Source organism: Gasterosteus aculeatus, chromosome 17 (genome assembly GCF_964276395.1).
Source record: "Gasterosteus aculeatus chromosome 17, fGasAcu3.hap1.1, whole genome shotgun sequence".
NCBI classification, from domain to species: Eukaryota; Metazoa; Chordata; class Actinopteri; order Perciformes; family Gasterosteidae; genus Gasterosteus; species Gasterosteus aculeatus.
The window spans coordinates 20,402,134-20,425,337 of record NC_135705.1 but is presented as its reverse complement, the minus strand read 5'-3'; the positions used below and the strand labels follow the sequence as shown (position 1 = coordinate 20,425,337).

Below are 23,204 nucleotides of genomic sequence, written 5' to 3'. Positions count from 1 at the left end.
CCTAGAAAGCATAACCTGGGGATTTTCAGCCATTAAAAATGAGCTACAGAGTGTTTGAGTTTGTCCAGGTAAACGACATCACCGTGGAACCCGGGAGGAGGAGGAGGACTCTCCCGCTCGTGCGTCCCGCTCCGGCACGGCACGGCACGGCTCGGCACGGCTCGAGGTGGAAGGGAGTTAGAGGCATAGACCCACTCGACGCATCGCGGGGGGGGGTCACTTTCCAATATGCAACCTGCGAGACGCTGCGCCGTCAGCTAGGCTACTTGTGCTTCTGACACACAGAGAGAGAGGGAGGGAGGGAGGGGGGAGACAGAGAGACAGAGACGGGAGGAGAGGCAGGGATGGGGGAGTTCCAGTAGCGGAGCGGCCCAGCCCTCGAACGTAAGAGCCGACACAAAAGAGGAAGAAGAGGAAGAAGAAAATCAAGAGGCAGCGCATCAGTCACGCGGATATTTGATAACAATAATTTGTGGTTTGTTCTCGCGGGGGGAGGGAGGGGAGGCGCTGGGGGGGCTTTGGGGGGCTTTTGGCCGGGAGCGTCGACAGAGATGTCCGTGCAGCAGAATCTTGCTTAGAGGTAAAAACACGGATTAATCTCGGGCGGGTGAATTCCTCGGAGACGTCGCAGCCACGAGGACAGGTACGACACTTCATTCTGGCTATTTTGATATTTCATATATTTCCATTTTCACAGAGCGCAACTTCAACGCCTCAAGTTCCGTCCCGATGAGCTCGAGCAGATTCCGCCGTGCGTCCTTTAAACTTTAAACCTCCGCCATCCGAATTCCTGCCTCGGCTCGTCTCATTCGGCTGTGTACTTTGTTGTGGGACTATGATGGTGGAAGCGGAGTCATCTACGCGCGCGCGCGTGCGTGTGTGTGTGTGTGTGTGTGTGTGTCTGTGTGTGTGTGTGTGTGTCCGATCCGTGCAGATGTTTGGTAATCCTCGTGCATTCACCCTCCATAATCCCTGCGGATTTACTTGATTACGGCGACCACCTACTGTGTGTGTGTGTGTTCGTGCGCGCGCGCGCTTCTCTCACGCGTCCATCTTTTAATATTTTAAATGTAATATTTCACCACCAGTTAACCGAACTTGATCCGTGGACTTCAAGGATTCATCAAGCGGGAATAAATGTTGGTCTGGTTGGTGGTTTGAATCCTGCTCTGCTCGTGTTCGTGTCACTCAGATACCCACCAGGTGGCCTCTGGAACCTGCTTCCACGTGACAGCAAATTCACAGGGCTGCCTCTGCCAAAAAAGCCTAATTTAGATTTCATTTCATCTTTTAAAAACAATTGCTGCTTCTCAAACCGCTTGGCGCAGTCGGGGAGCGATGGAAACACCTGTCAGAGCCGCTAATCTGATGTCCAAATGTGCTTTTGTCACTGCAAAGTCTGGGGAGCAGCTCCAGTGACCTCAGTGTGTGTGTGTGAGGGAAGCGATGAAACCTTTCATCTGGAGGTCTTGATTTTGTGAAATATACAAACTGATCTTTCGCCCCCAAAAGCCCGAGACTCTCCTGAGATCTTAACATAAGAGAGATGGCAGAGCTGCGTGATGAAGCTCCCCGTGTTGACGGGCCCCCGATGGCTGCGTCCCGTAGGAACACGGCTCCGTGGAGGCCCGACACGCCCTTCGGCAGGTCTGCTTTTAGACGACGCGCGGCATTAAAATTTGATTGCGCGTTACTTCCGCCTGGAGGTATCAGAAGAAAATGTGTCGTCGAGAGCATTTTTATTTCATGTCTCTCCAGGAAAGCTGCAGCTCGAGGAACAATGTGTCTGTGCTGTTTCCTTCGGATGGACTTGTTTTGTCACATGACGTCGTTGCCCTTCATTGATCAGGGAGTTTGAACTGTGGGCGGCGGCGGCGATGTGCGACTTGTCGCTTCGTCTTAACGATCCTGTGGATGCCTCTGACACACAGTAGAGATTGTTGGATTATTGTTGTTGGTCCTTAATGCTTAATAAAATACTGTTTTATAGCAACATTTTAGCAGCCCGGTCGCCTAAAAATGACAACAGAGCCGCCATGAGAATTCCATTGTGACGGGATTGGGAATTCCATTTGTTGTTGACTCATTGAAGATGCATTTCTAATGAGAACTTTTAGAAACCGGTGTGAGGAGGACTTTCACTCGGGGGACAGAGGACGGCTGTCCCCTGAGTGAAACCAAATGTCTGTTGCTTCTTTTTTTCAAACCTCAAGGTTTTACAAAACCTAGTAGTTTTGTTTACGCTTGAAGATAAAGGACTGTGAATATTGTTAAAGTTTACGATTAGTTGTTGGGAAGGAGACAGCGTCACATTTCTGAGGCTGCAAGGAGACGAGGAGATGTAAGTAGTTCCTAATTCAATTGTCATCAATAACTTCATATGCAGCTATTTTGATGATCAAATCATAGTTTGAGTAATTTTTCAACTCATCAATTACGCTACCTGTTAATTAATTATTTTATTATTTTCTGGGAACTACAGAGGAAATAATCTGCAGATCAATCTGATAGGAATAACAGTTGAAACCTTAATTTGCAGCTTTTTTCATATGATAAGAATTAAACATCAGTTCATTTCCTCGTCATTCCCTTGCTGTCGAGGACCCGTCATCGCTGCCTCCACTGTAGCAGACAACGTAGCATCTGAAGTGAGCGTATTAATCCAGCGCCTTGCTGATCTGGTTAGAAATCACTTCCCGGGGATAAACACTGCATCATGCAGCAAACACAAAAAAACAAATGCCTGGTGTCAATTGCTGAGCACGGCTGCTTTTCTTTTTTTCCTTTTTCAGTCCCTCCGCTGGATTTTCAAAGTAAACAGCGTAGTGAGATTTTCTGCGACAGCACAGCGCACGAGGACGGAAGCTGCAGACTCCAGATATCACTCGCTGTGTGTGCCGTGCATCGCTTGGTTTGAATAATGCAGCTGTGTGACGAGCTCCAGCAAAGTGCTGATTTATTTCTTTGTCAAACTCGTAAGAAGAAACAATCGTCATTATTAGGCTGCATTCGAGGATCCGGTTTGCTTATAATGATTCTGTGTCTCTTTATAACCGCCACTAAATATTGGAACAATTGTCTCAAAAGGCTGATTCCTCGCAGTTTTCCTCATTTAAATCGAGACAAATCTTTTACCTGCGTGCAAGCTCTTCCTCTACATCTTTCCTTCAGTCAAAGGAGAATTCAGTACGATTCCCCACAAAAAAGAAAACAGCCCTCGTGAGCACGCCGCTGTGCATCGCGGGGCCTGACGCAACTCGTCAGGAATAAGCACACTTGAGTAAAATGCAGCAGGGCGCCATGGCGCCGTTTACCCGGGTCCCCTGCTCGCCGTTCGTTTTGAATATTCAGATTGAAGGAGGAAGAGAGGCGAGACGGATCATGGAGACAGCTCCCGTTTCCTGCTCCATCTATCCTCTCCCGTTGGTTCTGTAAACGCCCTATTTGTAATCCAATCACATTGGAAATAATTCCTCTTCCTGTTTTTTTTACTGCCACTGTCCTTTGGGGTCCTCTGCAGACCGTCTGAGCCGGCGCGACGGTTCCTAATTCAAACATTGTCGCGCGCTGCCTCTCATTGGAATCAGCTTTTAATTGAGTGCTTAATAAGCGCACCGCCACACACAGCATCATCATCCTCTGTGAGGGGGGTGGGGGGTGGGGGGGGCTGAGGGCCGGGAGTGCTGCACTATTTAATGCGCTTACATAACGCCGGCCAACGTCTCCTTTTCAAGGAATCTCAGGATGAAAGCGGCTCCCGGTGACGATGTGCTCGTATACCAGCGAGTTGCATGGCGCCGGGCCGGGTGTGGCCCCCGTGCAAGAGCCGGCCCCCCTCACTCTTTAGTGCCATGTAAGCAGCTGATCGGGCATTGTTAATTTCTCACTCTGACTCCAGATCAAAAGGGCTTCAAAGAGCATCTCCTCATTCTGTAGATATCCTTCAGTTAGATGGTTTTTGGGGAGAATTTCTCCTCTTCTTGCAAAGACGGAAATGGGTCATCATCAACCACATTAGTCTGATTGTATAGAAGTCTATGAGAAAATGACTCTTCTTCTATTGTGGTTTATTCCCACAGTAAACTTTGTAAACATTAGTTTAGGTCTAAATCTGTAGATTTGAAGTCTTCTTCAATACAGCGGGATGTTCGATTAGTAAAGTCATTTCCATTTAGAGGGAAACCGATGATAAACAGACTGTGCTTTGCTGGGACTGCACTGATACGCTGTTGTCCGTGTTTTTATCTTTAACATTGAGCTCACCAGAAAGATAACTTTAAGCTGGGTGGCGTCCACTTCCCATGAACAATCTGTGTGAATGAACTTTACTGCGGACTAAAAGTCGGCGTGCACTTCAGAAGTACAACACTAAATAAGATCTTTATGGTGCCAATTCTCAGGCACCACTGTACCATTCAAGAATTAGATGATTGTAGTACGGAGGCCTGTGATCCACGCCTGCATAACACAATTATCAACTCAAGTGTGTTACGATAGAACATACAATAAAAAAAAAACATTCCTCAGAAATATTACATTTCACTCGCACAAACCTGGAAGCTGCTGAGGACCACTAGTCTGAAGTGTCTTGCTCAAGGGCACTTGAGTGGTACCATACACATCTGAATTAAAGATTACATTTGGGTGTAAGTGCGCAGTGTTATGATGTACATGTCTTATGGTTCTGTTTCAATGGTCAAATGGTGGAAGGGTCACCATTAAAGGCAGCAGGTCAATCTGAATGTGGACCAGTCATCAAATCTTTGGTTTATCTCTGTGTGTGTGTGTCTTAGTACTTAGTCATCGGAGAAAAAAGACATAATGGAAGACGAGCCTGCTTGCTTTTTGTTGTTTGAAATAGAACTCTTGGTCCTCATACCTTTTCTGTCCCTTTGTAGCAAACAGAGAGACAGGGAAGTGGAGGGGAGACAGCTGGACAGCTGTGGCCGACGCGTGTGTCCACGGTGACAAAGGGGATTGATTGTAGACACGTTACTTTCCCAATTTCTGTCAGCAGTATTATTACTCTGCTGATTTTTATCAAAGGACGTATACATGTTGAGAAACCAATTGGCCCATCACTAAGGCCCGCCCCCTGCTGCCATTCACCGAGTCTATGAAACACGGCCGGGTAGTTGACAAGCACTGATGCTTCCCAATGATTGATGGGCGGGACTTGGTTTCAGGTTTTACATTTTACACCCTTTACACCCTTTCGGGTGTTCCAACACAGATTCTGAATACCAATTCAGTAACATGCCAATTAGTGCACACGTGTTGCTGCTGCCTGTTTTTCTAATTATTGGAAGAAGCAATGACGTGGAGTCTGTGATCAGAACTTAACAAAAACTTCATGATTGAAGTCCCCTTTTCAAGACTTGTTTTTTGTTCAGTGACTAATGAGCTTTGTCACATCTAGGAAGACAACTACAACCATTTTGAAGTTGACTTTAGAAAGCGTGCAGGTGTTCAAAACCTGTTTCTCAGATGAAATAATTAGCCGTTCCACAGAGACCCTGTTTGTTTAGGAGACTGTACGCATCAAAGTTATTAGCTGTTATTTGTTTCATTCATTTAAAGAGAATAAGAAAGAACAAGATAATGCAACATGGATTAAATACAGATCCATTCATCCACAATAAATCCTTTTACCAAACATTCTATGTTCATGTATTTAGCAAACTATTTGCCTTTACTTGGTCATTATGTCTTCTGTTTAGAAACTGCTTGAGACATTTTACGTGAAATTCATTGGTGATTCTGTAAAATGCTGAGCTACACTAACCCAGAATAAGACAAACTCCAATTGAAAAGCCGCATATTAGTGTACTTTGAACAAAAACGTTTTTGGGGGGGCTGCGTACTGAAAAATCAAAAAGAATGATCCACCTCTAACTGTTCATTGATAGATATGAACACCGCTTCAGACCACATGTGTCAAACTTGCTGCCCACCGGAGAATTCCAAAGCGGGCGTCACGCATGCACGGCCGCTTCTGATTCTTTTATATCGATTCAGGGGAAAAAAATTGCCACGTGAATTCAGACAATATTTATTAATTTTTTCATGAATATTTATAAACTTATTTATTTAAATTAACTCTTCATGAGGAACGAGCCTGAAAGACGTTCAAATCAGAGGGTAGAAAGTATTAAATAAATCCCATTTTTTCACACAGGTATCATGATATTTATGCCAGGCTTTATTTTGGTGCCTTGAAATGAAACTTCTTTTAGTTTTAGTGACTTACATTAAATTAGTTGTCAAGATTTGATATTCATACCTCTTTTTTTAAATAGTCAGTAAGCTTCAACGTTGTGCTTAAGGAAAACATCTTCCTTTTGAGACAAATTCACTGAAGTACTTTTATGACAAGCAACTTTTATGTTGTTTCCCATAGAGACGCTGTAATCTCTACCAACAGAGTTTCGGTATCTCAGCTCTCCCTGCGTGTGGCTCAGCGTCTGCAAACGGTATTTCTAATTAAATCTGCTCAGGTTTGATGATCATATCTGAGCTATAGACTTATTCTTTGAAAAGCAAATAATATGCTGTGTTTCCCCCAGGTCTACAACCTTGCAGGGGGGGGGTTGCGTGCTCTCTGTCCGATGGTGCGAGCGCATACAGGGACATATGTGCCCACGTGTCGGGGTGGAACACTGCGGGGAGCCTCCCTGACAGAAAAGTTGGGGAAACGCTTGACATTGCTTGGGTCATCCGGCGGTGTTGTAAATGAAACCAAGTGTGTGCGAGACGACACACACTGTTCTAGGCAACAATGGCAGCTCCTGAAGATGTTGCAACAGCATCCGTTCCCTCACAACTGGAGAGTATTTTCTTTCATTGAAATGAGAGCGACACTGAAGGATTTTCTCAATAGAAAATTTTTACTCTGGTCCCGACTGGCACAACCAAGAGTTTGATTGACAGACGGTTTATCCAAGTGTTTCCAATGCCGCTTCTTTGATGGTTTTGTGAATCAAGCTTCACACTATTGTAAAATAAATACCTTTTTCTATTTTACTCAAAAAATGTGTTGTTAATGTGGTCAAAATAACGTGTTTGTGCTTATTGCAAAGCAGGTTCACGTGGATCAAATTTCATTCAAAAGCAAGCAAGTGAATGTGAGACAATAACCTCCGAACTATGCGGCTCTGCCCGCGTCATCTGCAGATCCTAGTAAACCACCTGGCAGATATGCCTCCATTAAAGCTGAACGGTACCTTTTTGATCACCACTGATTCTGCTTGGCTCTCCGCCCTCACATCATTGAGAATACAGCGATGGCGCTTGTTGGACCGGTACATTAACCAAACGTGTTATCTTCTCCCAATCAAATTTAATTCAATTCTGCACAAAGGCATCAGTCTCCTCTTTGAGCGAGAGTTTTCAATGCATCCATTCTGGATTGTTCGATGTATTGTCAAATTTCGGGCAACAAACATGGTGCATATTTCTCAAAGACAACCAAAATCTAATTTTAAAAATACAAAAAATACACATCATCTTTGTTCAAAAACCCATTATCAGGTAGACACTAATGTTGTGAATGCTTTGTCATGCATGTGTCATTGTGTACTTTTTCTTTGGAACAATTTTGAACCTAATGTGTGTGCACAACATTTTTTACATTTAGTGGTTATTTTGTTAAGTCTGTCGATCTCTCAATATGGCGGTTGATGACATTGAAATGTTGTAGTCTGTGCACGTCAGTGTGAATAATTCAAATTATTTTGACAATAACAGAGCGTCAACGTTCATTTCATCGCCGTTTTGCCATCCCTTGCTTTTGTTAACTGTCGCCAAAGGTGGTCTTTGTAAATCAGTATGCACTGTGTCTCAATGTAGTGTACTTCTACCATCACAGGTGAGCAGTAAGCCCTGTGAAGCTCGCCGGTGCCTTCGTTAACAAGGCACAGCTGGATATGCTCTTCGTATCCAGAACATAGATCAACTTCCATTTTTCCCAAGCATCAAGTAACTAAATAGATTACAGCTGCAATAGGCAAGAGCGAATTTGTGAGGCAGTGTGTTATCTTTAGCTGGCCGGGTGCTTTATCAGGTCGAGTTGGAAAAGGGGGGGCTGAGGCGGTTCTCTGATAAAGTCTGTTTCTGCAGTAACAAAAGCAGCAGAAGGAGAGAAATAAATGTAACTAAGTTCTACGATTGCATGCTGAGTTCTCTAACGAGATTTACCACCCTGATGAGGCGCTAACATGCCACACGGATAAAGATCTATGCATTAACTGTATTAAATGTAGGGCAAAAAAGAAAAAAATGTATCTTTAAATACTTTCATTTGGTCCAAGGAAAGGTTTGCACAACCTGCCTCTATCTACCTGTGTGTGTGTCTGCAGGACCTCGGCCCTTGTGCTCATTGTACGTCTTCTTTAGCAGCTAACATAGCTGCTAACCATGTGCTCTGTGGCCGCCATTTTGAGAGCCGTGTGGAGGCAATATATATGGAGAACCTTTAACTTGTTAATAGTTAATTAGGGAAGAGGATTGGGAGGATTCTTTTTTAACTTGTTAAAACATCAAAGGGTCTACTTGGCTTTGGCCTTTATTACCTTGTGGATACATAGTTTGCTTGGACCACAGTGTCTCCAAAACGGAGCTCTCTTTTGGTGCCGGTAATGCCCCTGTGCGCATCACTAAATGTTTTCTACTTATTGCATCCATCAGATTAGCTCTTATGTGACTAATTAAAAAGGAAGCATCACTGAAACAGGCATTAGCCTAATAGGCGCGGGGCTTGGTGCTTTCATAAGACACACTTTCAAATGCGTAAAACCACTCTCTAAGAGTAAGGCGTAGCCATGCACCATTGTACCAAAGACCGACTCCGCTAACTGTATGTGTGGAGATGAAAGTGCTGGAGACAGCACAGAGTAAAGCATCTCAGATTAATGAGAATGTGCCCTTTTCAAACAGCTACAGGTTCCTTTTTGTGTGTTTGCTCCACTCGGTCAGTTTATTTTTTGTCTTTTCTGTCCACGCTGACTCTATGGGTGGAATAACATTGTTCTTTTGATCCCCTGTGCAACTGCAAAATTGCACAAATAGTTATTGTACACAGTTAGCCATGTGAGAGGTTTGTTTTGAGCATGCCTCAACTCTAAAAATAGGTTTTGTTTGTTGTTTGTCAGTGAAACTCTCTAAAAGGTTGCTTTCACCTTTTATCTCATTGCATCGCTTTATTTATCACATCAATACAGCTGTTCCAGAGGCAGTGTCAGACACTGCCTCTGGAACTTTTTTTTGTGTCTTCCCCACTTCTTCCCTTTATTTCCCTATTTACATCCCGGACGGGACGGACGGACAACGACGCTCTCTTCCTGCTGGTGTCAGTGTGTTCACCGGTTAACGCGTGTCCTGTGGCTGACGACGCTTTGCGTGGGCTTTTATAACTAGCGTGATAGCCACGTGGTTAAGAGGCCTACCATATGGTTCAATGGCCTGTGTTGCGTGTTGCATTCCTCTTTCCCCATCCTTGTTTCTACTGTCCAGTGAGGCACAATGCCAAACGTGGACAATGGCCCATACATTTGTAGAGAAATGACTTGCTCCACTTGACGTGAACATAAATCCACCTGGCAAAACCTATTTTGCCGTTTTCAGGAATAAAACTAGTTCATAAAGATTATGCTGGCAAAACCATCTGTCACCACTTCTTTAGCCATAAACATCAGAGAGAATATTGATGAGATTTAGAAACTAGATAACTAGATTCTTTTCTTTCTCGACTACTCGAAGAGTAGACGTCTTCTTGACACTCAAAGAACTTTCGACTTTTAATCCTCACCCCAGGGAGATATTGTCAGCATTGAGGGAAAAGCATCTTGAAGCTGTTTGGGGCTTTTTTCATCTCTCTGCTTTGCCCTTTGCTGAGTTTAAAAGCTATGAGGTTCCAAGCAGGAACAATACTTGGAGAACTCAAAGGAGAGGCTCTGCTTTCATATTGACTTCAAAGTATCTCTCCCTGGAGTTGCTGGAGATATGTATATGAGATATTTTGTGTTGATGTGTCCACCATCATCCCAAAAACTGAAACCCCATTTTATAGTAGTAGTTTATTACTGTGCTGTACTGTGAATTTACTGATGGAGAGTTACTAAAAAAATCATAGTGACAATTTTAAAAGGTATTAATTAAACGCGGCATGAGGTCACAGGTTTAAAGTTGGTATAAAAGCAGTCCCTAATTAATACTTTCGCTGCACTCTTTCGATATTCCCGCTGTCTTTTGGTGTTTAGTTAGATGTGCACGCTGAGCAGACAAAGCTGCTAATGAGAACCCGGCCACTTTACTCATCTCATGTGTCTTTTTTTCTGTTTTTCTACAGACCGGGAGACCAGAAAGGTGCAAATCGGATTCCATACACTTGTGATTTGATGTGAGACTACTTTGACCCGACAAAATTGAAGATGATGTTGCTATGGAAACTGCTGGTGCTGCAGTCACTTATGGGGTGCCTTGCAGGTAAAGCATCTTATTAAGAACTTTTGATGCATGCCAAAGCTGCCTTTTGTGAAGTCCTTATTCATATGTATTTGGGGCAAGTGACAGTATGAAAGCCGTAGTTTAGAAAGGAGCAACCTCCAGTAGATTTGCCATAAGCAGACATATTTTTGCCGCACTGGTTTGAAATAATAGGGATGTATCCATCCATTCAACAAGGACTTTTTTTTAAGTAAGCAAGCCATTGTTTGCTTAAGACACCCAATCGCAGGGATTATGCATTCTGGCTTTGCTCATAGTGTTGTACAAGGCACTAAGAAAAAGTTAGCAATATCATCCTGAATGTGAATGAGGAGAGTTCACCTCATCCCAGTGGGGATGGATATATTCTTTTTTTAATATATTTTCATAGATCAGGAATATGGGCATGATTTAATCAGGAGTGGACACTTTAACAATCATCATTTGGCAAACCCTAAATAGCAAAGACATCAGATGGTGAAAACTGTTACATTATGTTTAGGTTTCTATAAAAATTCAATTTTTTTTTTTACACATCATCCAATAGTAATCAAACAAATTGACTAGTCACAAAAGGATGTTTAGTAAATGAATGCATTACTATTTAAGGTTCATGATATGTTCTAATATAGCAGACATTAAAAGTGCCCTTTAGATGTCAGCTGACGTTTTGTGACTTTTTGTCATAAGGAGGCATAAATGATGAAAAGTAAAGAGTCTTAACTCTGATTGTGTTTCCATTGCTTGTCATTGTAAAGCTAGGTGTTAATGTTGTGCTGCACTATAAATCCGAAGACTTTGTAATGGTTGGCGATCAATCAACTGTGATTGAACCAATGGATCGATCAACAACATTCTAAAAAACATTCTGTAAATATTGTAACCACGGTAATTGTTCTTTGGGATAACTGCTGTATAAGTAGACATTTTCTCAAATTGACACACAGCACAAAAGAGGCAATAAATGAACAGGAAAGTCGTCAATTGGAAATGTTCATTTCACATGCAGTTAAGTTGAAAAATAGCTTAATTATACCATGGTGCCCATTTCAGCCAGAGGCTCTCTGGCATTGATCCCATTTTGATGGAGGACTTTAATTTGTCTTCATTACAAATAGGAGGGGTCACCAGAGAGCATCAGTTGTATAAATCAGGCTGTTTAATCAACAGGTGTTCTACGAATCAAGATGAATAAAACGCCCCATCTGCTTCTGGCTTCTGATGAAACCCTGCTTCTTTTTACTTTGCGCAGATTAGGACTGTTGTGAATCCATTGCTGTCTCGTGGACATTCGCTTATCAGAGTTGTCGAAATTGGCCTCGTGGTCTTTTCTTTGCCCGTCGGCATTCACCTGCCTCTCAGAATCCCGCATGATCGGGTCTCCGGGCTTGTGACAGCTGATCCATGGGCTTTGGGCGTAGCTCAATCCTCATGGTGTTGTCGTCTGACGGAGGTTATGGTTGTGACTGTGGCGCATGGAGTAGAGAGGGTGTGCTGGGAACTGCAAGGTTGGAGGTTCAAACCCCGGCTGCTCCGTCTCCCATGTTGAAGTGTCCCTGAGGAAGACACCTGACCCCTAACTCCCATGGGTTAAAAATGCAATGTAAGTCACTTTAGATACAAGTAATGTTATATCTGTTATAGAGAAATTCAACCTGACCTGAGGCTAATCTAATGGTTAGTGGACCTTTTTTTGTCAGGTTTCCAAAGAATCCAGTTTTTGCCCAAAGTCGTATTGCCGTTGGCAATTTGCATCGTTGACTTTTGGCTTCACGTAGGACACAAATAGTCTCCTCCTGGGGGGAACCTTCCCCCTCTATGTGGCTTCTAACGTATCATGACATTCAAATGTAAATGGTTTTAGGCATAAACCTAGATAAGTTTTACAGTTTAGCAGCTAAATAAAACAGAAATTAGTGATAAAGTTTTTCCACCACTATCAAAGTTTGTTTTGCATCATTGTATTGAATTAGGTACCAATGTCTACCTGATGAGCATGTGACGGGTCTAGCCCCAAAAACTTCATGATTCGAGCTTGAACTCTTCATATCGCCTCATGTCGTATGCAGAGTTCTTAAGATGAATCTGTTCTTTCATTCAGACAGCTGTGATGTGTGAGCAAAAGCTTGTCAGTAAGGACGCAGTTCCTGAATCTATAAACTACAATGTACAGAACATGTATGAGCTACAGCTTTGGAAGACCTTCAATCGGTTTATCTTCCTTTCAAAATTCCCTGGGCATTAACATTCCAGGGATGCAGACCTCCAGAGCAGTAATGTGTTTTCAGCGGCGCTGGAAATGAACATTTTGGAGCATTTTTGGATGTTTAAGCATGCAAAGAGCATTATTGTACTAACCCTCGCACATATCAGTTTTGAACAAAACTCACTTTACAATGGATGATGATATGGCCCGTATGAAGATTAGAGAGTCTGCTGAAAAATGGACCACTCTGAAAGCACGAATATGCTGCTCTAAAAAGCTGGACTTTAATATGCTGCTGAGTGCAACCTATTTGCAGGGGGAGCGAACCTCGTGTAGGCTCGGGGAAAGGAATTGTACAGATGTTGATTGCAGCTTTAGTTACACTCCTCAGCTTGGGGAGTTCTAAGTTGATTTGTTTTTCATGCACAAATGAATAAAAAAGGGTTCATAATGACATACGTGCCAGTTGAATCAAAAAATCCAATTACATTTTTGAATTCGTCACCTGCTTGCTCAACAGAGGGCCGCATACAACAGGCACCAATGTGAGACAAAGTGAGGAAATATTGATTCATTTCCACTGACGACTCCAAAACATTCCTGTATTTGTTAAACATGGTGTGACGCTCATACCCTCGGCGCGATATAATCTCTAACCTCTGTTATGGAGATGTGTGAAACATTGACTAGAAAGACACATAGCTAATAGATATTCACCTACCAACGCTTTCCTAAAACCATTAAGATCACTATTGATGTAACTGCATGCTAGAGATCTACTAACAAATGAGACTACTTTCAAATTGCCTTTAATGACAGAGTATAATTAATAAGTACCAGCAGTAGTGGTAGCGTGGCGACCTCCTGGGCCACATGACCCTCACATTGATCTATTCCACCTCACTTCTGGATCGGAGTCAAAAGGCAAGACCGCGTTCTTCTTTTACCATGCCGAGCATCATACCAATACATCACTAGTTAATATATTCCATGCAATATATGAATAATATAGTATACATGAACTAATCTCAACGTTTACACACGCTCGCATAGATGCACGCTGGGTACACACACTTCTCTTTTTGTTGTACTTATACCTAATCGTAATAATGCTTTTTTCAGACATTCCCAGAATATTAAATTCAGGTAATCAATCATGCAGCTGACCATACACAAACAGTGTGTGTTACTTAAGAAACGTCCAACAAAATAAGCAACTAAACACGTCATATCTGCATTACTAGTTAAAATAAATGCTTGGAAGTTTTAGCCTCTTTAATGTTTCACGTGCAAAGAAAACTGCCCCCAGTCTACTGCAGAGAGGAATAATCCTGTGCGTTATGCATTATTAAATATTTATCATAATTTGAATGCAAATGTTTGAATATTTATTGAAGAGGATCATACAGGGAACCACAGGGGATCGTATATCTCTTTTCTTGTCTCTGAGCTTCATCCACCTGACGAGTGTTTACTGAGCACACTTACATGATTTATGCTACATACAATCTCTACTGGGAACTGTGTGTGTGTGTGTGTGTGTGTGTGTGTGTGTGTGTGCAGAGTGAATCAGTTCATAAGCATCTTCCGCTGAAGTAAGAGTATCCGCTGACATACATCTCCGATCTGTGATATTCAGAGGGATTGTGGTATGAAGCCCAAGAAGAGTGTTATTGCTGAGGTAACAACTAAATATACACTAGAAAGTGCTTTGTGAGTCCAGTATGAAGAAACAAGAAAAGATAAGATCAGATAAATACATGTCTAGTTTATATATATATATATATATATATATATATATATATATATATATATATATATATATATATACATATATATATATATATATATATATAATGAATATGTGTGTGTGTGTGTGTGTGTGTGTGTGTGTGTGTGTGTGTGTGTATAAACATTGACCAAAACTGTGACTGCACACACAGATCTCAACTGGCCTTGTTCACCTGCAGAGGAGTTTTTCTTGCAGTTAATCAGAACGTTTGATTGGTAACAGCCTGCCACCGTCTCTGTTGATTGTAAAATGTCACGGCCATTAGGGATTAAAACAATTCAGTTAATGCTTGCTGGTAAATAAGTGAAATCTTGAATGGTTGCTAGTAATGACATTTTTTATTTGGGATCCTAATTGGAAGAGAAAGCTCAAGAGTCAAAGTTGTGGAAAAAAACACTAATCATTTTGCAACTGCTTTGTGGAACCTCAGTAGCTCAGGAAGAAATGTATAAAGTAAAAAAAATACTGCTCTTCTAGCAATGGGGGTTTATTCATGAAAGCACACATTTATAAGAACAACATTGATGCAACTTGTTTACATACAAATTACAGAAAAGGGTGAATCTTTCAACATTTCAATATTTTACGGAATCGTTCTTTTATCAAAACATTATTAAAAGTGCCATCAGCGACAAAATAACTGCAATTTGTTTTATATTACCTTGTTTCCATCTTTCATTCCTTCTGCTTTTACAAACCAGAAGGTTTCCAGATGTCAGTTTCCTTTCTATAGAAAAATGAATATTCCAGCCCAGTGAACTATTTATGTTGCGTGACAGAACCATCTATTCTAATAGTTGAAGAAAGCACGAAGCATACGTGCGGATTCTCTCCCTCCGTGTCGCCTTGAACCCGTTGGTGGATGGTTTAGCTGCTTCGCAGGCCTCCAGCAGGGAGGGAGAGAATACACTTACTTCAAGGGTCATGTGTCGCAGTTCCACTTGCAGAGCCGTTTGGTATCATCTCAACGATCACGGAAGACGGAATCTCAAATGAACTCCATATCTGCGGGAAATATTTGTTCCGCCTCCATAGGAACAATTTTTTGCTAAGCTTTTGAGGGCAGGCTGCTCCGTGTGAGTGGGAGTATGTGAGGAAGTTGATGAAAGTCTTTTTTCAGTGGACTCGCTTACGTGCTCCTCAACCTATTTATGCTCGATAAATTCATATGATGTCACCTGCATTTGGACCAGAGATTTCTTTCATTTTTCTTCTTTAAACTGTCACTTGTCAGCACGGAAACTGTTCTTTGACAGACCAAAGCGGCTCCACTGTAAATACTAGAAGGGGAGTGGGAGCACAGACATGAATAGGACGCTGATGTGCTCTCATTTGTAACCTTCCCTGTCTTGGAATGCTGCATATTTTTATTTTTAGATGATTTCTTTACTAAAGACCACAACGCAAAGATCACAGTAACCTGCACAGGCAGACTGATTGACCTGATTTAACATTGAACACTGAGAGGTAAGTGGGAAAAGTGGGCTATCAACAACTTCCAGTACCAAGCTGGAGTTCTGCAATGGGGTTAGGTATGGGGGGCTTGACAGGATTCCACGGGTCCATTGCCGTTGTCTGTTTATGTGTTATTAATATTCTTTAAAGTGGATTTTGGGTGATTGGGTTGCATTTCATCTGCGTAGAACGACACAGTTAGAAATTGGCCAACCAATATTTAAGCTTGAATCAGGTAAATCAGTGGTCACCAAACACCGGGGCGCGGACCGGGCCACAGAATAAATAACCTTTTCATTTGACTTTTTGGGGGGAAAAATACATCACCGGGATTCGGTACCCCATCCCATTGAGGACTCATTATGACCACATCACACGGATGCAATTGCATTTAAAATGTTTGTTGTTGGCAACAAATGCATGCATTTCAAAATGCAGCTTCACCAATGCAAAAAGGCTGAAGGGTTTTCAAAGCACCATATTTCCAGCAAGGTTAAATGACATGTATTATTATTATTATTATTATTATTATTATAATTATTATTTCAAGTAACCGATAATGTATTATTCGTGTCAATACTGAGCTCAATTTGGTTTATTTTGTTACTTTTCTTGATATAACTGCTATAAGCTGACATTGCTCAAAACAACCATCGGCTCCACTCTTTAGCTGAGGCTCAACTAAGCTACAAAGCTACATCCACTAAGTTGTCTACATTTAACACAATGAAATGATATCACCAGTTTTTACCCAATTCTTTATATTATTCGTGTCCTTGTTGTTCCAGCATTTCACAACCTTTTTCACGGTCAGGAGTGCAGCCGATGCAAGAATTTGTTTAAAAAGCACAGCAAGCAGCTTGAGTCCGTGGCTGGGGGGCCACTGTGCAGCCATTTAGCCATGCGTCACCCCAAGACTGGATTCACCGAGTGAGTCACAGCCAACACTTGACCACTGCCGGCTTAGCGCCGCTGCGGAGCGGAAAATAGGACAAACTGCTGAAGTCATGGCAAAGGGCTGCGCACGCTGACATTCCAAAAACAACATTTATTTTATTTATTGTGATACTTATGCTAAATGGCAGGAAGTTCTGCTTGTCTGCTGACAGCTCTATACTGCAAAATGTCTGTCCTTGCAGAACCGTATCTGCTGCGGTTAACCGAGAGGGGCAGTGTAGAAACTTCTAATAAGCATCATGTAGGAGCATCCACCACAATGGAATATAACAGGACACAGCAGAACAACATGCAGTGTTCACACAGGGTTTAGAGCGCGGACAGACGTGCTCGCTTGCTCTCTCCGCTGGGGGGGGGGTGACCCCATGTGACGCATGAATTTGATGGACAGTTCCATACAACAAAACGCCAAGTGTGGCGTTGCTTCCAGCTGATGCCATGGAGATACTCGGCAAACAATTCAGTAATTCAAAAGTGATGTCAGCCCACGGTTATTTTTTCCCCTGCACCACTACACCTGATGTTACCGGGAACCCCCGTTGCAGGTGAGGCGTGACTCTCCCCCAATTTTGTTTGAAAAGACGTCCACTATGACGTACTGTGATTCATTGGCCCCCAGAGGGGCCTCAATGAATCAATGCTGATGTGGTTAATAAAGGTTAAAACTAGTGCTGGGCAACGATTACATTTGTGAATTGAGATTAATCGCACAATTTCCGGTGATCGTTTTTCAATAATTAGTAGTTTTCTTGTAAATCTCAACTTGAACTTTAATATAATATAATCAAATCAAATAGAAAACCAAAGCTATTTTCACCTGCCAGGGCATTAACGTTTATTCCAGTTTTCTTACAAGTTACCCTCCACGATCATAACAACACAGGCAAGTTAACATTTATAATCTTTTTTCCGAACCGGTACCAGCAGGAACACGTTTCTTTGATCCGGGATCAGCATAATCAGTCAATCAATCATCTGTGTTCCGTATTATGTGTTCCTGCGGGGATTTACTGTTCAAGGACTTCTTATTCTGAAGTCTATGCTTATATTGGATTTCCTTTTGGAGAAAAACACTTTCAGTGATGCAGGTTAAAAATGACTTTTGATCCATTAACTCCGCCGTCTGAGAGCTCTGAGATCAAAATGACCACACAAGAGTTCGCTAACTATTGCTATTAGCTGATCAATGGAATACAGGTAATAATAATTTAATACAATAACTTATGTAAAAACACATAGATAGCAAAATGTTCCAAGAGGGAAATATTATGTCCTCGCCATGTGACATTAAACCTGGAAACCCATCTGGATTCTATAACTGTGGTGATTATTTTATTACTAATAAAAATGACAAACGTGTCCTGTATAGGGCATTGCTGTGTGAATAGCAACTTTCAACAGCAGGACCGGTCAGAGTGCAACTGCTTAAAATTGCAGCATCTATATAAACACCAAGAATGTCCCGTAGTCACACGCGTCCACAGTCACGTGCTCCACAGCCGGGCTGGCGGTGCTCTCGCATGCGACCTCGTATTTGGAATAGGACTAAATATAGACTGCAGGCCTGTTTGACAACGGCAGTAACGCTCATTAATCTTTGGGTATAATAGTCAGCGGGGCTATGCTGCTGGTTAATCCGTCTTGCTTGTCAACAAATGCAGCTATGTGACAGTGCGACTGTCATAATGACAAAAAGTGTACCGTGTATACATAATTCACTTTAATGATGTTTTACAAGAGTGTAAGACTCTTGGGTCAAAAATACACAGATGCATTATACATTAACATAAATCAGTGGCTGCAGCTTTTTATTTCTAAAGGACCCGATTCATGTGTTGAATTATTGGGACGGCCGGACAGACGACTTCTAGGCCTACTTTTGACACTTTGTTGTTGTTGCCCCGGTACATGGCGAGGAATGCTGCTCCATTTGACTGTAAGCTACAAAGCAGGCCGGACGCACGTTGGACAAGATGAACTCCACTGCTGAATCAATGTGAGCCCCCCGAGTCCCGCTTCCATTGTGCTCCAGTAGAGACGATCGCCATCTGACAAAATAGCAAAACATGTGTTAGTGTGGGTCTGCAATGGGTAGCAGCGTCCTGTCTGTGTTGGTGGGGCATCAGTCCTCCGTCACACGCATTGAAAGTAATGTAGTCGGATGGCCCCATCCGCCCAGTACATTAAGGTATGAAGGGCAACAGATGGCACTTTTAAGCATATCGGAGCGTCCCTCCTCCACCAGTTTGCATCGGCTGAGAGCGCTTTGTGTAGCAGTAATGCAATCCAATAGACTGACATATTGTGGACTGAACTGTTCTTTAAGATTAAAGCAGATTAAGGCTCTCAGCAATACTTGCGGTAGCAGGTATCTTCATTCTAGGCTCAACTCTGTGTTGATGCCATACGTAGCGTCCCAGAAAGTCAATTTAAACCGTGAATTTGCCTGCAATCGTAGTGCCCTTAAAAAAGCAACGCAGTAAACACTAACGTTGAACGCAAAGCCTTGCAATTAAATTGGGATTACTTTTCTTAATAGGGAATCATCTTTTAGAGACAAACGTTCCGAACCACGAGACTTGAGTGGAGGACCGCGGCCTCTTCTGAGTCAGCCAATAGTGAATGAGCTTCACTTAGCCAGTTAGTTGCATGGCAGTGAGCCTTATTTCCTCAGCCGCTGATCCGGCGTTGTAATCCCCTCTTGGTAAATGCATTAGTAACTGTGTTCTTGCTGCGAGTGGCAGCCCACACAGAAGGACACACACATGAGTTGGTTTTTGCTGCAGTAATGTACGATCCAATACACTGTTTTAAGAAAAGTAACTCCCCAAACAAAGCTTGTTGTCTTTGTTTACTTCTATTGATAGAAAAATATTTTTTCATTCATGAGACGGTAAAATTCTAATGCTGATATAAAACCACCACAAAACACGGCCAAATACAATTCCACTTTTTTTCTCTTTCCCCAGCTGATGAAATATAGCTCCAAAGTACAACGCCGCTCCATATGTTTCATCGCTAAGTGAGTAAGTGAGGGTGACTCACTGTAGAGTCGCTGTGTGACTACAAATCCCATACAGTCCTGTATTTGCACAGGTAAAACTATTTGCTATTACAACTGGCCGATGTTTTCCATTCCTGAGAATATTTATATACTAATTGTGATTCCCTTTCAATTGTGCAGGCATTGATACATCGTTTGTTGAAGCCTCTAAAAATGTTTAGGAAGGAAATTCGATGCCAGCTGTTACTCACATGCACTTGTAGTGTGGTAAAAAAAAGCCGTGAAGACTTTCAAATCATTTCTGTAATGTCAACTGTAATGTAATGGCGGTGTCACTGAGAGCTGACAAGATGTTTAGTGTGATGGATTACATGTCTCATCAGATTCCACCTATTAAGATAAAAAATGAATGAAAACAAATAACGGTTCAAAATCACGAAACCCTTTTAGCAAGCGTTATCATATTCAAATGTATCCCTTATTCTGGTAAACAGTTAAACATACTGCCTGAATAACAAATAACTGCTCGCCGAGTGCTAAACCAATTCACACCAACTCCATAATAATATATTGTCTCCATTTCGCAGATGTTGCGATGGCTGCCACCCACAATGATGCACTCCTAATGTGTCCCCGTAATCATGCCCACTGCCGCGTGAAGGTCATTCCTCAGGTTGATGTGCATGTCGGACGGCCTCGTATGTCAAGGTCTCTTCCAGTAGCGCCGCCCTGATCTCTTCGGGCCACTTTACAGTGACAGGATGCACATTGACCTCTGTCGTTCCACTGTGTGAGCAGCCGGCGCCGGGCCTGACGGCTCCGGGCCAGCTGAGCCATGCTGCCGGGCCGGACGGCGCCGCCCCCTTTTTGCCCCTGGGTCACACCTCCAAACGGGCCCAGCTGTCCCCACTTCATTATGTGCTTATTAGGACTAGATGGCTCTGTGAGGTGGGTGTGATGCACCTCTCCACCCGGCTGCTAAAGGAGGCAGCATATTCAAAGTCAAGATGGGTCCCATTCTTTGCAGAACTCCACCGTCGATCCAAGCAGTGGAATCATGGACCTGAGGCTGTCACCTTAAGAAAAACCAAATGCGGCGAACGGCCTTTGTCTATGTAAGTCATGCAGAAGCCAGACGGGAGACAAGCGCAATAATCCGTTCGTTCGTGGAAAGCCTTCAATGCGGATCTTCTTTCAATCAAGAAATAATCCCCAGTTTAGACAAACGGATCTGCATCCACGCTGAGCTCTCTGGGAGCGGAGGCAGTTATAATGGATCTCCTTTTGTACGTGGCAAAAAATACCGTAACCTTATTTAGGAAATGAATAGCATTGTTTTATAGTGGCCACCTCTTATGGCCTACGGGCCCCTTCTTGCTACCAACCCCAGGTCAACTTCACCGTCTACATTTAGACTTTCTGCAGTCAGTATCTGCTGTCTGGATGCCGATCGGTCCGTGCGTACACTCAGAGCGAATTTAGGTGTGATGTGTTCTCCCCCGACTCTCGCATCATGCCTGGCCTCATCCAGAAAGTCCAGCGGCGCGGGAGAAAATGACCTTTTTCCTCCGCTTATTAAAAGCTTTCATCAGGGTCAGAGCGCTGCTTGATGACGATATTAGCGAGGAGCTTAGCTGCAGCCGGTGCAATTGAAGAACACGTCTGTCTAGCCATGGAGGTGGCGTCTCTAGGTGTGCTCACCTGCTTTTCCTCGGGAGGAGCAATTATGTCAAGATGAAGCAACATAAGGGCCTCCCCAGACGGCCCCCGAGCCGAGCCCCTCTGCTAATTGGCGGCGTTAGGGATTCGGAGCGGGTCCGGGAGAAAGCCTTCTCTTCTCATCTCTCCGCTGCCCGGGCCTCTTTGTTTGGGCTTGGTTTTGCTTTGTCAACTCTTGCCTTTTGATGTGGATATCAGAACACGTTGTATTCGTGGCCCCTTTGGAGTGGAATCAGTCAGAAATCACCTCGCTGTTATCGGTGAGCACACGGAGGGTCGGCCATGCGTTTGATGGGGGGGGGGGTTTCGCCATTTTAAACTGGATTTCTTGCTTTTGTGACCGTAACAAACCAGGACTGTGCATCTCACACACACCTTCCTCCTAGTTGGCCGTCAGCTCGTAGTTGTTTTTTTGGAGGGGGGGGGTGCTAATTGAGAGGTCGAGCTACTGGCTAACTATTAGATCCCAAAGGGTGCAATCACAATATGTGTTTCGCCAGAGCTGCGGCCTCATGTTCATTATAATGCTAAAGATGTGAATTTTAATTAAGGGATCCTTTCATTACGATCATGCCGGTGCTTTATTAAATCTCGGGACGTTGCCGTAGAGACCATATCTGTTGAATCAGTGTAAGCGTGAGGCTGTTAGGGCCCATTATGCAAGGCAATTCAAAGTTTGCCTGATTACCAGATAGACCACACGCTGCTATCAGATTCAACACATATTTCTGCTCCGTGCAGGCTTTGACCTCTAATGGGATTCTGTAGGCCGGGTAGCTCATTAAGGGGCTTTGCATGCGTGCATAAGACTAGACTTATGATGCTTCAGTATCAATAATAATCCCCCATCAGAGAGCTCTGTGTTCAAATCAATATCTGATCAGGAGTCAAATCAGTGAAACCCACGGCTTGGTTGTTACAGCCAACGGTCAAAGGAGTTAGGATTGTGAGTCTCGTTTATACTGACAATCGACTGTCAAGTCGAGTTTTTCTGACCTTCACCAAGTCACCATTCTGTCTGAAGCCTAAATGGACCTTTACATTGTCGTTAGAAAAGGTTGATCGGCAGTTTATTGCTACAGCAAACACTCAATGAGTGCCTAATTCATCACTGACGTATGATTTAATACTGCAAACAAGTAGTTTTCTACAGAAGCCGTTCTATGCATAAATGTAATGATGAGCTGCTCTCTTGATTTGTGATGAATAGTTGGTGGGAGGAAGTTCACTTAATGAAGAGCAGCACAGAGCAATACTACGTACTGGAACACTGAAGGATTTAAATCCTTCCAACCGCCATATCTGCAAGAAAGGGCTCCCGCTGTCCATATGGCAAGTACATTCATATCAATGTAATGTACTACATTTTTAATGAAACATCTGGAATCGTCCAGAAAGACGTCCTCCCTAAACTATCAACCTGTAGATTTGGATGTTGGGTGGGAGATTTGTAGCCAACAAGTGTAAACTAATCCAGATGCTCACAAGCCGCCACTGATTTACGACACCCAGTTATGAGTCATATATATATATATATATATACAATAAAAAATGCTTTTTGCTGAAGCCAAGTGTGGTTGTCGTCAAAG

General features: G+C 43.0%; 1 protein-coding gene across 2 annotated transcripts in view; it reads left to right on the top strand.

Annotated features, from left to right (window-relative positions):
- The first annotated feature begins 276 nt into the window (after positions 1-276).
- cntn4 (contactin 4) overlaps positions 277-23,204 on the top strand; it is a 100,065-nt gene continuing 77,137 nt past the window's right edge. The window contains exons 1-2 of one of the 2 annotated variants that reach the window (XM_040204296.2): positions 277-643; positions 10,346-10,482. In XM_040204296.2, the coding sequence (XP_040060230.1) occupies positions 10,428-10,482 (55 nt within the window). In that variant the 5' untranslated portion in view covers positions 277-643; positions 10,346-10,427. The remainder of the gene's footprint in view (positions 644-10,345; positions 10,483-23,204) is intronic. The other variant, XM_078091702.1, reaches the window with a different exon arrangement.